The 16,108-nt window shown below is 44.9% G+C and overlaps 1 protein-coding gene across 1 annotated transcript in view; it reads right to left on the reverse strand.

Moving 5' to 3' along the window:
- Positions 1 to 15,648, reverse strand: part of lef1 (lymphoid enhancer-binding factor 1) — a 42,335-nt gene extending 26,687 nt beyond the window's left edge. Inside the window, exons 1-3 of the mRNA XM_076091337.1 lie at positions 14,330 to 15,648; positions 12,409 to 12,475; positions 11,044 to 11,168 (exon numbers count right to left, since the gene is read on the reverse strand). Of these exons, the coding sequence (XP_075947452.1) occupies positions 11,044 to 11,168; positions 12,409 to 12,475; positions 14,330 to 14,530 (393 nt within the window). The 5' untranslated portion in view covers positions 14,531 to 15,648. The remainder of the gene's footprint in view (positions 1 to 11,043; positions 11,169 to 12,408; positions 12,476 to 14,329) is intronic.
- Between the last annotated feature and the right edge of the window lie 460 nt (positions 15,649 to 16,108).

Consider the following 16,108-nt stretch of genomic DNA (forward strand, 5'->3'; position numbering starts at 1 on the left):
GATGATGTAATGCTTTGAAGCCCTGTCGCCTCAGGAGTCATGACACCTGTGTCCAGGCCTGGGACTGAACGTTTGACCCCGTAGTCACATGATCGATGCTCTCTTCACCCGAACGAACGACTGCGCTTAAAGCTCTACCCGTTCTGCCTCCCTTCACTTCCAAAATCACCCTTTTTTACATAATTAGACAAGCAGCAGGCAAAGCTGTGCTTTTCATTATGTTACAAATAGCGCTGACACCCTCTGGTCAGGTGGTCGATATGCTCTGGTCTGACTTCATTTTCATTGGTTGGACAATCACTGGTATTACATTCATAAGTAAGTCTATTCATTCATTTATAATCCATTATTTTCGGGGCAGGAGCGACGTGTTTGTTTGTGCGTGAGAGGGAGAGAGTTCATGTCTTTCTTCAAGTTTTAGGCTACTTGCTTTGCTGCTATTTAACAATAAAGAATAACATACTTTTAACAAATACTCAGGGTAGATCTTCCCGCTACTGTGGGCGGGGGGGGAGAGAGAGAGAACCCTCGATCGCTCCAGCTGTGGCAGCTGTAGTGGTTCCCCTCAGGAGGACCTTCGAGGGGCGCCTCAGAGAGAACCACAGTCCTCAGTGTCTCCGTCCCGACACATGTGCTGCTATAAGGCAGAAGGTCGGCGGGGGTTGCGGTTTGGGATCGGTTGATCAATGCATATTTTTTGCGGGTTGGGCGATCTCTTAATGGGTCAGGTGGGTGCGGCGGATATTAGAAAATACCCTGACACTTCTTAACAGGCTTTGAGTCTGAACGTATCACAATTGTCATGTGTCAATAAGTTTGGTCTAATAAATCGTCTAAATAATTGTTTTGATCATAATATAACTGCATCCACTCGTCATCATATGAATATGGGCAGGTGTGTCGACTGGTCTGTTATTATCACTGAAGTATAAAATGATTAGGTTGAAAATAATTGAATATGCTGCAAAAAGCGTTTTATGTTTAATATATAATCCATTAGGCTCCCAGGCGGAGTGCACAGTTCACTGTGGCCGATTCAGTTAATCTAGACATAATGTGCAGATTTTATTTTCCATTAATTGAAGTGTAGGTAGAATATCGTCTCGGTTAAGTACAGCCATAGTTGGATCCTGGTTATAAGGAGGTAGCTCCTGCCACACTGCTCAGTCACATTCATGGTTGTGAAACACTTTGCGAGCCTTTCGGCTCATTCACATTACCGGCCGTACAACAAAACCAGCAGCCCACTGTTTGGGTGTGAATCCACGTTTTAAGGGATTAACTGGTAAAGACTACCAACAACTGCCTTTCAGCCTGGAATTAGTCATTAATGAAACCACACATTTTAGGGTTTCTTTTCTAGCCAGGCGCACACGCCCCCGTTAAGATCTGAATGAAAAGCACAAAGCTATTCAGATCTGATCCCCCTACTGAACAAATGGCTTTTCTCCATCCCCAGAGAAGCAGCGAGCACTTCAAGAACCTCTCCCAGGATCTCAACGGTCACATGAAAACTCGGCCCCGTCAATTAGCTCTGCAGCAGGTTTTTTGGGGGGCTTTAATACAAACAAAACAATCACCGTGTACAACATGGCAACGGACAACGTCTGCTTATCCCTTGATACCTCTAAACAAATGGTAATAGTGATTTTCTGGAGCACAAAGGGGGCTCCTGAGGCCCAGGGCATATGGTTACGGCAACATTACAGGGCACACTCGTGCACCTGATGCTACAAAAACAGAAGCCACACAATGAACACACCCTGGTTGTAATTCAGCTCTTAGCTCGACTTATTCATTGAGGACTGCTCATGGGTTTTAATTCAATCTCATTTGACTATTAAGACAGCGATGTTAGATTGAAGGACCGGAGCTTAATGTCTCTGGGGTTTGAACAATTGGTCAGATAAAACAAACAAGGATAACACACAACTTTTGGATCTGGGGAAATGATTATTAATGAATATTTTCTGACTGATTGGAAAATCGGATTAATCGAAAATCCCAATATCTAATATATTAAAGAGTATATTTTTAGAAAATACAAAAAGTAGGCGGCAATACCTGGCAACCATAAATGTATATCTTTCATGTATTTTTCCTGTAACAAGTAAAAAGTAGGATATTTAGTTTTATGTAATCAGGGCTCAAATCCACAGTCAACATGTGAAATAATCAAATTAGTCGTTCCTTTTATCCCCTTATGAGAATATAAAGTCAAGTTGTGTTCAATCATGTTCACACACATCTTTGCGATCACAGGCAGCAGGATTTAAGTACAGCTTGAATAACCAACACATATACATGGTAGGGTTGGCTCTCGTAATCCTAGAGTAGTAATCCCAGAGACTGTAATAACCTGTTTTCACCCTTTCATAAAATAAACCCATGTAAAATTGGCCCTGTGTGACCCCAGGTCTGAACTTTTCGAATAAATGGCTAGCACAACCTTTTCCCTCTATCACTGCTTCAGTAGTGATGTAGATTTTAGTTGGTGGTGGTAAAAGGGGGGGGGGGGGGAGCAGTGGGCACTTCCATTTCCCCTCATCTATCATTTCAAAAGACAGATACAGTGGGGGTGGATTGATTTGATGTTTTGATGCCTTGTTTGATGACGGGCAGCTCAAAGTGGAGGATGCCTCTGTGATGTCTCTCCATTGGAGGACATGAAAAGCGTCACCTGGCCCCTGAGCCGAGGGGTTATGGCTGCTAGTGGATTTAAGGGGCTCCCGCTGCGCTGGACGGTGGCTCCCATTGATGCCACATAATCCATTCAGCGTGACCTTTATATTTTTAGAGGCAGCTCCACTTGCCTGTCAGGCTGCCTAGTTAAAACTATGGCAGACATCAAGGTCCTGATCATCTACGTTCTATTACGGGACGGTATATCTAATTTATTCAATGTGTACGTCCCGTGAGGGAAATAAGTGCCTTCAATCAGCAGCCGAGTAGTCCGATGATCAAAAGAAACACGGAGCGCTCGACGAGCTCATCAGATGAACAAACACATTCTTGCTGGATATCTTTGTGGGTTTCATCATCCGCCATCAAGTGACTGCTGAGGGGAAAAAAACAAAGCCTTGTTCTCGTCCCTGTGACATCAGCGCTTACAGACTGAATAACAGCCGAGGCCATTACATATTTCCAATCAAATACCGATAATGCGAAGCTGCACTTTATCCTCTGCCCTCTACCCAACCTCCAATTAATGGTTTTTAACCCCACATGAAAATATCACGGGCTTAAAAAAAAAAAAGTCGTACAAATAAATAATCTCATAACGTACGCTAGGCGGTATTAGTCATGAGCATCAAACTCCTACCACCTTCTAGATTTGCCTAAACTAGGAGCAAACATAATTGGGATAAATCTCAGTAAGCCACGTTAAAAAAAAACAGAAGGGTGTAAATTGTTACACTGCTGTGTGTTAAGACACTGAAACAGTTGCACAGATCAGACGAACTGCAGCAGCAGGGAAAGAGCAACATTCAGCTCTGCTGTTTTCCTCTGTGACTTGGGGCCACTGAGTTTTTCTCCAGCCATAGTAAATTGGGCGCCTGGGGCAGGAGCCTTAGCCAAGCTTGCATTTCGGAGCCCTCATGGAGGGCATGAGGGATCGAGATATGGCACTGGAGGGGGGGGGTGGCGGATGGTGGGGGAAGGACTGGAAGCGCAGCAGTTGGGGGGGACATCACGCACGTGTTTCAACACAAAAGAGACCTGGCTAGTTAGCACGCTAACTATCAAGCTCCACGGCCATCGGTTCTTCTCCGTCCTCCACATGCACCTCGTCACCAACGCGGACTACATCTGCAAGTGTAATCACTCCATTGTACTCAGATTTTCTGCTCTGCTGGACGGCAGCATGGCAGCCTGCTTTTCAGCGCCGCTCCCCCCGCTCCCCCCCCTCGATCCCCTCCTTCTCCCTCAAGTGCCCTCTGCCTGTTCCTGGCTACTCCTTTTTTTGGCCGGTGAGGCCGGTGTGTCTCACAGATTACAGAGCTCCTGGTCGCTCAGGTAACAGGAGTCACTAATCTGGCTGGGGTTGAATTACACATAATTGCCTCGGCACCGTGATTGATTTTAGCCCTGGAAAGGAAAAGACGACGCCCCCCCCCCTAAAGAAAAAACACCCCCCCCCTCCCTGCCTCTCTCCAGCGCTCACGAGCGGCAGAGCCAAGACTCTCCATCTAGTAGGAGGCAGGAGGCTTTGAAGAGATCAAAGCCAAGGCCGGGAGCAGTTGCGCGCCCTGGGAATACGGGAGAGAGGCTTTCTGCTCCTCAGCCCTATTTTCTAGCGTCATGTCGGATTGCAGCTGTATTGCATTTCGCCAGTTTTCTTAATGCTCTTGGTTTTGACTTTGACATCAGTGATCCCCCCTTGGTTTCTTCAAAAACAAGGGGGGGGGGAAAGAAAGTTACTGAGGAAGAAAGAGTGTGAGAGAGAGGGAGAAAGAGAAGGGGTGGGGGGGGGGGGGTAAAGAGATCTACAGACTGATTTTTATTTTCACAACTCCATAATTGGCCGGTTCAAAGGAGAGGAGGGGAGAATGTAGCATTTGTTTTCAATTCCGCAGCCAATATGAAAGGAGCGACAAACTTTTATGGGTTTCCCAGAAATTAAAGACAGGCTTTTTTTCACCGTCAAAGAACTGTTTTTTTTTTTTTATGGCTGAGACCACACAAAACGAACGGATAGCAGAGCCCTCCTCTTTGCAGAAAGCTCAACAGCGTAGTTGAGCTCTTACACTATGCCATGCATTTGTTACACAAAGAGAAAGTGATCTGATGATGTTTAGCGCACACACAAAAAAAAAAAGGCGGCATGAAGAAAGCTATAGACATCCATTCATTTTAACAGCTCCGTTAATGAAGCCTGGTGGCGAGAAGGCACCCTTTGTACTGCCACTATGTAGGCCCTATACCAACCTCCTACACTGGGGACCATTAATATTTTAGCGCTGTCAGATGCACATTGCATGTGAGTCTCTTTAACACTCACACCCACAGCAGAAAGAAATAATGAGCTTCTGAAAAATATGAAACAGCAAAGACGAGGAGGGAGGGGAAAAGAGCGGCGCCAGAGACTGACCAACTTCATAGAAAACAGAGCAGCTATTGATCATCGCTCTGTTTCTTCGCTGGACAAAGTGAGGGCTGTTTTTGAGCTTCTCTGAAGTCTGGACACAGCCGGCTGCATTTGCACCCATGTTTCACTCCTGTGGTCCTATTGTTCCCCATCGCGGCAGTTTACTAGCCGGAACACTGCTCGCCTCTATATAGAGACCTACGAGCTGTCAGGATGAAGTCAATAAAGCTATTCATGTTTTTACTCATTTCACGACTGTGTCGGGGAACAGCGAGGCACTGTGATCCGCTTTGAGGGACCACTGACGAGCTTCAAGCGTAGCTTAAAGACTGACCCAATCGGTCAGTGAAACACGTGCCCTGTTTTTAGATAACAAACAACAAAACAGTTTGCCGAGTGACGACCACTTTACGCACTGTTCCATTTAACTAAGCATAGTCATAACATCACCAACAGTTACGTCAGGTTGCACAACAACATGTCAAAAACACTCCGTACGCCGCCCTGTAGTCTCCTGGTGTGATCCACCCTTAACAGGAAGTGCACACCCAGGTTTGGGCATAAGGGGACAACCTTGGCGAGGCCCTCCACTGACCCCTGGAGATCAGTGGCAGGCCCGCTGGTGAGGAGTGAAGTCCTCCGAGCAGGTGTTGTGGGCTCCGTCCACGTAAAGCCTGACTGGCTGGCTCCGGGCGGCGCCGCTCGATTGGTTGAGCTTCATCCAACTCAGTGGGAGGACGGGGAGCGAAGAAAGTGTCATCATCTGTGAGCGCTTCGCTTTGAGCAGCAACGCATGCCCAAAATAAACAGCGGCTGGTGGCGAAGTGTGCGTCTGCACGTCAGGCTCACAACCATGACACCCCCGATTGCTTTTTCTCACACACATATAGGAAAACACAAATTCACAGCATTTCCAACACCCAATGATTTTAACTTCTTCTCATTTTTATTCTCATGTCAATTCTTAACCTGCCTCCTTAAAATTGGTTTTAATGTGTTAAAATAAATCAGATAATACTTCAGGAGGTTTTAAGAGTATAAACATATAGAAGTCTAACTATCTCTTTAATGCTCCAATCAATCAGCATGGCCTGGTGTTTGTGGCTCTCCTCTTAAACAAACAGTGCGTATCTCTTAGTCCTGTCACACGATCACTCTGCCGAGCTCCATTTCACGAGATTGAAACCCACCGATAAGGTGATTGCAACCACATGGCGTCATTAGCAGCGTGCATGTGGAGTAAATGTGTCAGCCGGCATCACCCATACAGCGCAGGACGAGAGGAGACCTCGGCGTTAATGGTGCTGTTTATGAAACACCACGACTCAGCGCCAGCAGCACTACAAAGACTCTGAGACGCCGAGTGTTTCTTCTGTGTGAGGTCCCTGCCGCTGTCCTGTGCACACACACACACACACACACACACACACACACACACACATATATTTCGCTGTTTGATAGAGCTGCACAGCAGATGACATCAATGTCAGCGTGACTCTTTGATTTGTACTGATTTGGTGTACAGCATGAAATGAGGCAATTATACTTCTGTGTTTTGAGAGCTATATAATCTCCATTTATTTTTAGAGTTAAGACAAACATATAGGCAGTACCGCACTAAAGATGATCATGGCAGTGGGATGATCGTATGGAGTCCAGCTAAAGACAAAAATGCTGCGTTCAGCTCTGCTAAACTTCACACAGCATGTCCACCCTATAGTGAGACTTGGGGGAAAAAACTACACAAGGTTGCCATAAGCTGCCATCTAGAACATTATGTGTGGACATGGAAGGCTGCTGGTAAATGTAGTGTTCTCTTTAACAGGGATCTTCCACGGTAGTGCTGGGGGCATGAGCTCAGGACACACATGGCACTGAGGGACACCAGAGCGGTCCCACCAAATCCCGTTAGGTAAGCCTGGGTTAGTGATTCCACGCTGCGAGACACTGGCTAGCACATCCGTCACGTTCTCACTACATCAAAGGGAAGTACAGCTCTTCACCCCCTCCACGAACCCCCTCCTCCTCCTCCTCGCCATGAGGATCTGCAATGGAGGGTCCAAAGGGGGGAAAAAAGGAGATGGAGCTCTCTTAACTCCCCCCCCCCCCCCACCATAGCAGGCAAAACTAGGCTTAAAAAACTCGCGATTCTATCCGTTCCTCTCCTCGAGCTGTTGCTCAAGACCATGAGACTGTTCCAACACAGTCAGGTGAAACACCTTGTGCTATATCGCTGCACTGTCAACATTTCAGAGCCATGAAGAGGCAGTTGTGTCTTTATCTCGTTCCGGTAAGATGTCGTGAGCTAAGAGGTTGTGCGGTTTCTTTAAACCCCACAGATGAGCATGTAAAACAGGTCTTTCTTGTGATTTTAACCAAAAGGTAAACATTTCTGTGACAAACACAATCTGAAAATAGGTTTCAGGTTATTTAAAAATATGCACCGTCCATCACGAGCACGTTGATCTTTATTTAGAAGCTGTCATGTTCACATCCTCACTCGCTTATTTGAAGGAGAAGACAAAAGCCCGTCAAAGCACCGAACTTCTCTTCTTCCACACATCAATCCTGAAGCGATGGCACCCTAAACGCTCTGAGGAGTTATACTTAGCAACCATTATCCTCAATACCGTTATCGGCTATTGTGATAATTCTGACCAACATCGTAAAAGTGTTAAAAATGTTCATTTCTTAAAATAAACAAGCACAAAGACACAGAGAACAGAGAGAAAACAACACAATTCAAACACGCAAACCCGGTTCTTTAATCAGGGTGTAAGAGGCTAAAAGTTAACACGGCCAGATTTATTCTGGAGAGATTTGGTTTCTTGAAGATACATATGCTTTACTGGGTTTTTAACTGACTATAAGCATGTTCATGTATGCATATCGGGGACCTGGGACAGGACACATTGCTGTTTGCAGTGAGCTGAGGGGACAGAAAGAGTCCTAAAGTATAATGATTAAATCTCAATTCTGACTAGAACCGAAATAAACACGTATATTTCTACAGCCGAACAGCAATCAGTAAAATGTATACATACTAACTAGCACAATCAGAAACAAGTCTTTGCCGTCTCAGTGCACGGTCTGTCCTGTCACTTTGCCATCAGTCCAAATGCCCTAAGGTGTCGTAATATATCACTAAGACACTAGAAATATACCTTTTACATCATTTCTTTTTGTGCGCATGTATACATAAAGCTACTTGAGGCACTAGTCCCAAGCATCATGCTCACTAAACACACAATGGCCCTTTTTTTGCTCCTTCAAGGAAAAGATTTAGCTCACATGATGAACTCTCCAAATCACTAGACTTTGTGCTCAGGATACCCTGCAGACTCCACATCCTAAAAGAGCTCTTGGATTACGTAAACACGAGGGTATCCGTAACACACCGCTGACTCTTTGAAGTGGTCAACGCGAATGCGCAACTGAACACCATTAGGCGTCTTGACACCAGAGTCTCAGGCTCTTGTGGGTGGAGGCGACCTATCAAGCTGGAAGCCCTAAAATCTGCTGACAATCAGCTACTCCCAGCAGCTCCATCATGACTGGACGGCATGTGCAGGAATGTCATGGTCAATGGAAATCAATCTAAACTACTGGGATTGTGGGGGGCGGCGGCAGGGCTGGGGATGGAAGAGAATGAAAGGGAGAATGTGCCTTTGATCTCGGTGAAAACTGATCCCAGGCCTGCAGATACTGTGGCTGCGGTGGCCGGCAGCGAGCTGACATCAGTGAGAAAGCCAGAAGACTCGTGTTCCGTGATTCCTCCACCAAAGCCTCGGCTCTTTTTATTGGATAAGTGAGAGAAACGTATATGAAATGACTACCGTTTTATTGAAGACAGGGTGGGGGGGGGGGGGGGGGGGGGGGGAATTGGGTGAAAATTAAATAAAAAAAGCAGCCATGGTAAATGAAATGAAAGCGGGGCTTTAAAAGTTTTGGCAGTGAGTACGCTGTCTAGCTGCCTGGCCTAATTCATCTGCAGTGAGGGGTAATTTCCTCTCACACAGTCAGCTGGTCTCCACGCAGACCCCTCTGCGTACGATGGAACAACCGATAAAGATTTGACCAGAAAACAAGCCATAAACAGAGAACGTGAAAAGCATCGCACCCCACATGTCATAAACCGCTCTATTTGTCAACATGAAGAGGTTCAAATCGTGAGCTAATCACGTTTACTCGACAATGTCACGTACTTTCACCCTCTCCGACTTTGGCAGAGAGAGAAGCAATGCAATGCAATTTTAACACCATCCCGTGATAGAGTTGCGTGTGAATGAAGTTCCTTTACACACAGCATGTGGCGTCTGCCCCCCAACAATCACATCTGCCTCCGAGAGCCGACTCTTACAACAAGAGCTCACGTTTCCCAACTTTGCGCTGATGAAACTAACGCGTACGAGCTGCAAAAAAAAAAAAAAAAAAAAAGCACAAACAAAACCCAGAACATTGTGTGCGAGCGTTTCCTGTGTGAAAGGAACCAAAACCGCAGGCTGGTCGTCTTCCCCAAGTGCAATTCAGAGACTTTGGACAAAACCGGATTAGAGTGGACAGCTGCTGATGTGCCCCATGCGCTCTATGTCTGTCTTGAGAGGAGAAATTTGCAAACGGGACAGACACAGGAAGCCGCCAGTGAGAGACCTGCCAGCTGGCCTGAAATTGATACCATTACAGGGACGATATCTGCAACAACACACGCCGCCCCTGGACGCTACTATGAACTCCAGTGCAGGGACCTGACGTCGCCTTCGGGCCTCCTCGGTCATGCTGGGCTAGGGTTAGGGTTGTTGGTCAGGTGGAGGATGTTTTTTCTCATTGAATTGTTGTATTCCACACTAAATGTTCTTCTGGTATGATAGTGAATTCAAAGCAACTGATTGGTTCATATTAAATCTTTATTTGGTAATATATTGTGCTGCATGCATTTTGACATGCATGAGATTTTGTAAGCTATTTATAAACACGCTATTTTCATTTTTAATATTTTAAAAAGAGGCCATGAAAACAGCCGTATATTAGCTGATGACCTTTTCTTAGCCTCATGTAGGGCTGCGACTATAAGGATTATATTCTTATGAGCCTTATCTGATTCTTCTTTAACGAATGTTTGGTATCTAACATTTATAAACAAGGACATATAACAAGTTATCACCGTTATCTCAAAATTGCTTATTTTGTCTGAGGAACATTCCAAACCACAAAATGAAATAGAAGCAAATGCTCGAAAGCCAATGTTAACAATGTCTTCTTTTTTAGGGACATTGAAAATTAGAGCCAGAAATAGGTGCACATTCTGCAATACCATATCTTTTATTTAAGTGCTGATTTGATTAAGTATTACAATATCTTTTTCTGTGATTCTTTAATGGAATTTGATTTCATTTTTGACTTCATCAATATGGAAACCAAGGGATCGTAATTCAGATGTGTTAAAAGCGAGACCGCGTATTAGAGTCTGTGGACAGGTCCAGCAACAGGTTGCTTTCTTTTCTTCATCCTCAGTCACGTGTTACTTCACAAGTGATATCCCAAACAGCGCCTGAACATCCGTTTAACCTCAGCAGGTGCAACAGGAAGTCAAATCTCTGCAGGTCTATCATCATCCTCCATGTTTGTTGTTGCATTTGACCCCACAAGAGTGTGTTAACGACCAAATGTGTTGCTCCAGACGAGCACTTTCAGCGCGACGTTACCAACTTCTAACTACGTCAACAAAAAAAACATAAACCTTAACCCACCAAAGAAAATAAATGTCTTGCCTCAAGTATACTGCCAAATAACACTGATTCAAGAGTTTTTTCTATAAATCCTTGCCACGCAAAATTGGGAAAGGTGGGATACCTTTGTGCCCTTCAGCCGAGTTGCTAGTTTACGTTTTGTTAGCCTCAAGCAAAAGCATGTTTTTGACATTGTTACACACACAAGAAAAGCGAGCTGGTACCGACCGTTCTGGGCATGGGCGGCGAGAGGGAGCCATTGTTCATGTAGGAGTCGTTCATGTTGCTCATCATGATGTAGCCCGGGTAGCCCTGGTACGGATGCCCTTTACTGTACAGGTCGTGGAGTTTTCCTGATAAGAAAAAAAAGAAGTGTCAATTTACTGCATGTTTGCAAAAAGGCTTCCTATGAAGCCATTCTTTTAAATGTATCAACATCAAAACTCTTTGTATTTCTCACCACCCTGGAGCTCAGATAAACAAATCTTACGAATGGCAAAATTCTAAATTTACTTCGGTCAATAAATCAGAGGGTTATTAATGATAAACGCTGAGCACAAAGTCTCCCTGCCTCTTCTGAAGCCGTAATAATATCACTGTCGATCGCTTTAACCCGCGCCTCGTTTCGCCTGGGCCTTTTGTTTGTGCCCTTTCTTCCCGTCTTGGAGAGGAGGGGTCGTATTATACAGAAGAACAATGGAGCCCCTCTGTGCCAATTAGCACCAATTAGAAGAACATACAGACTGTGTCAAAACAGGAGACGCCCCGACAGTTCCACTGTGCCTTTGACCTGAGAGGGGGAAGCTTTATTCAAGAGGCCTCAATGCAGCGCCACTCGCCGCTCAACTGCGCACGGAGTAATAAGGCCCGGGGGGGGGGGGGGGGGGGGGGGGGGAGTGTTTGTGGTATACAGCCTGATGGCAACATGGATCTTGTTGTGAAGAAAGCCAGTGTTTGGCTTGAGGGGGATCCTATTCAGGAACAAAGAGGAGACACACTCCTCCTCGAAGCCCTAATGACGACATGCGGTCGCCGGGTCAGAATACAAATACCCAGAGAGCAAAGAGCCCCGGGCGGCAGCAACATGTTGCATGCAACCGTGCGACCAGAGAGCTGGAATAGTTTGTTGTGGTGATAAAGGAACACAAGAGACAGAAATGTGATTTTTTTTCTTTTTTTTTTTATTCCTTTGTAGGATTTTTAATCCTTCTGAAAATGAACACATCTGAAATGGGCATATTCGTTCCTGCTTCCAACTCTGCAGGCACCCTCATCTACGAGGTAACAGGTACAGTGTGTCCTGACCAGACTTGTATCTGAGATTATCTGTCTGAGTGCAGCAAAAAACAATAAAAAAAAACAGGGGCTCTGATAAGAGGAGGATCAACAGTGCAAGAGTGTGACTGATCACTTCTGTGTGGGGAAAACGAGGTTGCACTTTTTCCCCACCGTTCTCTCTTAAAAACCTCAACTTCTCGAGCTGCAACGAATCCTTCTGAAATTCGGAGGCTTCGCTGCAGCTAAACGACGTGCTGGTTGCTCCGATAGAGCATGCTGATATAACGAGCTCTCGCTGAAGGCGGCGTCACTTACCATCCTCCAAATGGTCTCTGTGTTTTTCATGATATGAATCTTGCGGTATTTGGGACTGTCTAGCTGCCTGTGAAAAGAAAAAGAAAAAGAATAAAAAATGTAAATGATGGTGAATCAATTAAGACGGCCTTGAAACGCGGTTACACACACAAACATGCTGATTCGGTCAGACACCCACAAACACTGCTGGGACAAATGCCGTCCCTTTTGCTTGTCACCAAAGCAGAACAAGCTTGAACACGCACACGCACACACACACACACACACACATACACAACCATCTATAGAGAGGTGATGGAGCAGCCTGCATCAAAGCTTCAAAAGAACCACTTAATTAAGCTTCATGTCCTTAAGGAGCTTACAAATTAACTTGTTTTCAATACCATAGGCCCACTCTCAGTTTCATCTCTCAGTTTATGTGTAGTTATGTTGGAAATAAAATCATCCCCATGAAAAGAGAAAATGGTGGAGACAGTTTTTGGCTTTACAGAAATAGAAATCCCCTGCTTTTCGCACAGCCATTTCCTTTCTCTTTGCGATTGAGAATTGGGAAGAGGACCTCTTTTTGGAGTTCAGACCCCTCAGGATGGCTTCAAGCTGAGCGAGGGGAGCTTCACTGGATTCCTAATTAACATTCAGCCTCTGTCTCGTGTGTCTCTAGGACATTTTGGTGGTGGATGTGTATAGTCTCGTTCAGGATGTGCCCAAAATTTTATTAACACTGCGGTTAATAACAAAAAACAGGCGACTTAACTGTGTGATGGGGAAGCTGCAGCCTGCATCCTGAGGTCGGTGCACGGGTAGTAAACGAAATGAATTCAAACTGTGATGTTTCATGACCACGCTGCGTCTTTATGTGAACTTATAAAATGGCATCTTGCGAGCACAGAATTAAAAGGTAACATTTTTGAAAACATTCAAAATTCATCATTTATATTGAGATTAAATTTGCATTTACATACATAATACATTTCTTTTGATTTTAATCTTAATGCCTGCTTTTAATCGGATCGGTGAGGGTGGACCAGATCTAATGCAGCTGTACATGTGTTCAATATTTTTCTCGACCCCAAAAGCATGCAAAATAAATATATAATTGGGGTATTAAACGAACACGACAATTATCAAATACCATGATGATGTCAGAAAAAGATTCACATCTTGGTCACAAAAGAATTGGATGAAATATATGAATCATCTCGTTTGTCAATAGGTTTTAAGCCAATGTGTCTGCTGTTACCAGCTGCCGAAGGTCAACCTGAACCTCTGCAAATACAGCTGTTAGCCTACTTGTCACTGGCAGCACACAAGGCCCCAATTCCTACATCTTAAATTATATAATTACATTTTTTTTTTTTTTGGTTTCCATATCTTACCACACACTAATGAACTACAACTGCCACAGATGTTCAAGTGTGCATTTACACTGATAATGTTTCCAAAAAAGCAAGTTCACTGGGTGCTTAGGATGTAACATGTAGAGGTTTCTGGAGGTGGAGCTGGTACACCTGAGTCAGTAGACTGCAGTGCTACTGCATCACTAAGCTCATTTTTAAATACAATTTAAAGGTCAAAGTTCAGTTAAGGCTATAAATGCACCTGAACTCAGCTTGTGTTTTTTTTCTATTCTTAGATAAATCTTTATGATAAAAATGCTTAAGACGTTATGAAACTGAGCAGGGTCATTTTAGGCCTATTTGCTCTTTAAAGCTCACCCCATCTTTCAAAGCTGTCAAATCAATTGAGGTAAGCCCTGAGTAATAAATTAAAAAAGAAAAGGGGCCAAGAGCTGAACGGAAACCAGGTCTTTAAATGATTAAAACCCCAAAACAACTTTGTTAACTGGCCTGATGCAGGCATGCTTCTCCTCTCTGCACCTTCTTCATCCACCACATCAGTCACAACACGCAGCATTACTCACGTGGTGGATGTTGTTGTTGGGGCTGCTCTCCGACTCGTTGACCAGAGATGACTTGATGTCCGCCAGGTCTCCCTCCTCCTCCGAGTGGCTGAGCTCGGCGAAGATCTGCTCCTTGTGCGGGTCTCCTTCGTCTTTGAACGCGATCATTTCGTCCGTAGCGCACAGCTCCGGGTCTCCGCCGCCGCCTGATAACTGTGGCATTTTCTTTTTTTTTGTATTTGTTTTTACTCTGTTTGTTTCACTGAGAAAAACCAAAGACAACACACACACACGCTCGCGCGCGCGCGCGCCAGCACTGTCCGAAACTACAGTGGGGGAGAAAAGCTCCCACTAAAATCCCCCCGAAACCGAGTGAGCAAACGTCTCCCTCTTTGACCGGAGCGTCGAGTCACTGGAAGCGGCGTGCGAACACGCTGCCGGTGTGTTTCTACCGACGCAACAGGAGGAGCGGGGGCTCGTGTCGGCGTCCTTTTCTTTTTCAACACGACTGTTTGAACTTAAAAAGGGCTGAAAGCTCAGACCCAGAATAACTTGATATGCTAAACTTGAGATGTAAAAGGCTCTCCAGTGCGCGCCTCAATGTCATGAGGGGGGGGGGGGGGGGGGGTAAAAAAGGAAGACAAACCACGAGTTAAAATATCATCACTGGTGTTTCAGTCCACACACACGCACACACACACAACCGACGACGGATATGGTCCAGTAAAAAAAAAAAATAGACAACGTTAAAAAAAGTGCATTTCTAAAAGTGAGAAATAATATTTCCTCCGTGGTCCAGTGAAGAAGCTGCGTCGTCCTTGAAAGTGGGGGGAACAAAAAACAAAAAAAAAGTAGGCTAACAAAACCAAAACACCGTCTGGGGGTGAAAAGGTAAACTGATGGATGTGCAACTGGAACAAAACACAGTTGTAACACCTAGACAAGACAACAAGCAACGCGGTACGCCGCTTTCATGCTTCAAAATACATCCTCGACGCAGGAGGGATAAAAGCAAAAAGTCATAAAACAATCAGAAAAGAAGGTAGAGAGGAGGAAAAAAAAACCTCGCTCGTGTGGACCGACTTCCCACTGCTTCCACAGTGTAATGTAACCAGTGTGTGTATGTGTGTGTTGGTAATGTAGCTGTGCTCCCTCCTCCTCCTCCTCTCTTCAGTCATTGGGAGGAAGGAGAGATGAAAGGGAAGTCGAAACTCTGATTGACACCGCACCGATTGACACTCCTCCTGAGAGAGAGATTTATACGCGGCTCACAACAAATGGGCAGACGGGAGGGGAAGAAGAAGAAGAAGAAGAAGAAGAAGAAGAAGAAGAAAAGGGAAAGAAGCGGTGAGGCTGACACACGCGCAGTGGTGTGATCGGTTAAAACAATCATGATGAATAAAAATTATAGCAGAAATAGAGGGGGGGGGGGGGGGGCAAGATGAGCTTAAACTTGTTTGGCCGGCACAGGAGAGGTGAAATTTAATATAAACGCAAGAATTGGCAACAGTGTTATTTTCTGCGGTAATACCCAACAATCTTGGTTCCCACGTGAGAAGAAGAGAACATATATTTAGGGGTTTGTTCCATGTGTACAAATAATACAAGTAAGGTGTGTATCTGGTTAAACATCATTAACCTATAACAGAATCATATGTGTTTATCATTTATTTATTTGTGTATTCAGCATTTGGGTAAAGAGGTGGGTGGGGGGTGTCTGTTTATTGTTACCTCTTTCAATTGCTTTTTTATAAATATCAAGGGCATGCTTGCGGTTTTCTAATGTTTTCCATTTATTTC

The sequence above is a fragment of the Anarhichas minor genome, unplaced genomic scaffold (assembly GCF_050575085.1).
Source record: "Anarhichas minor isolate MPS153535 unplaced genomic scaffold, ASM5057508v1 ptg000014l, whole genome shotgun sequence".
Lineage (NCBI taxonomy): Eukaryota > Metazoa > Chordata > Actinopteri > Perciformes > Anarhichadidae > Anarhichas > Anarhichas minor.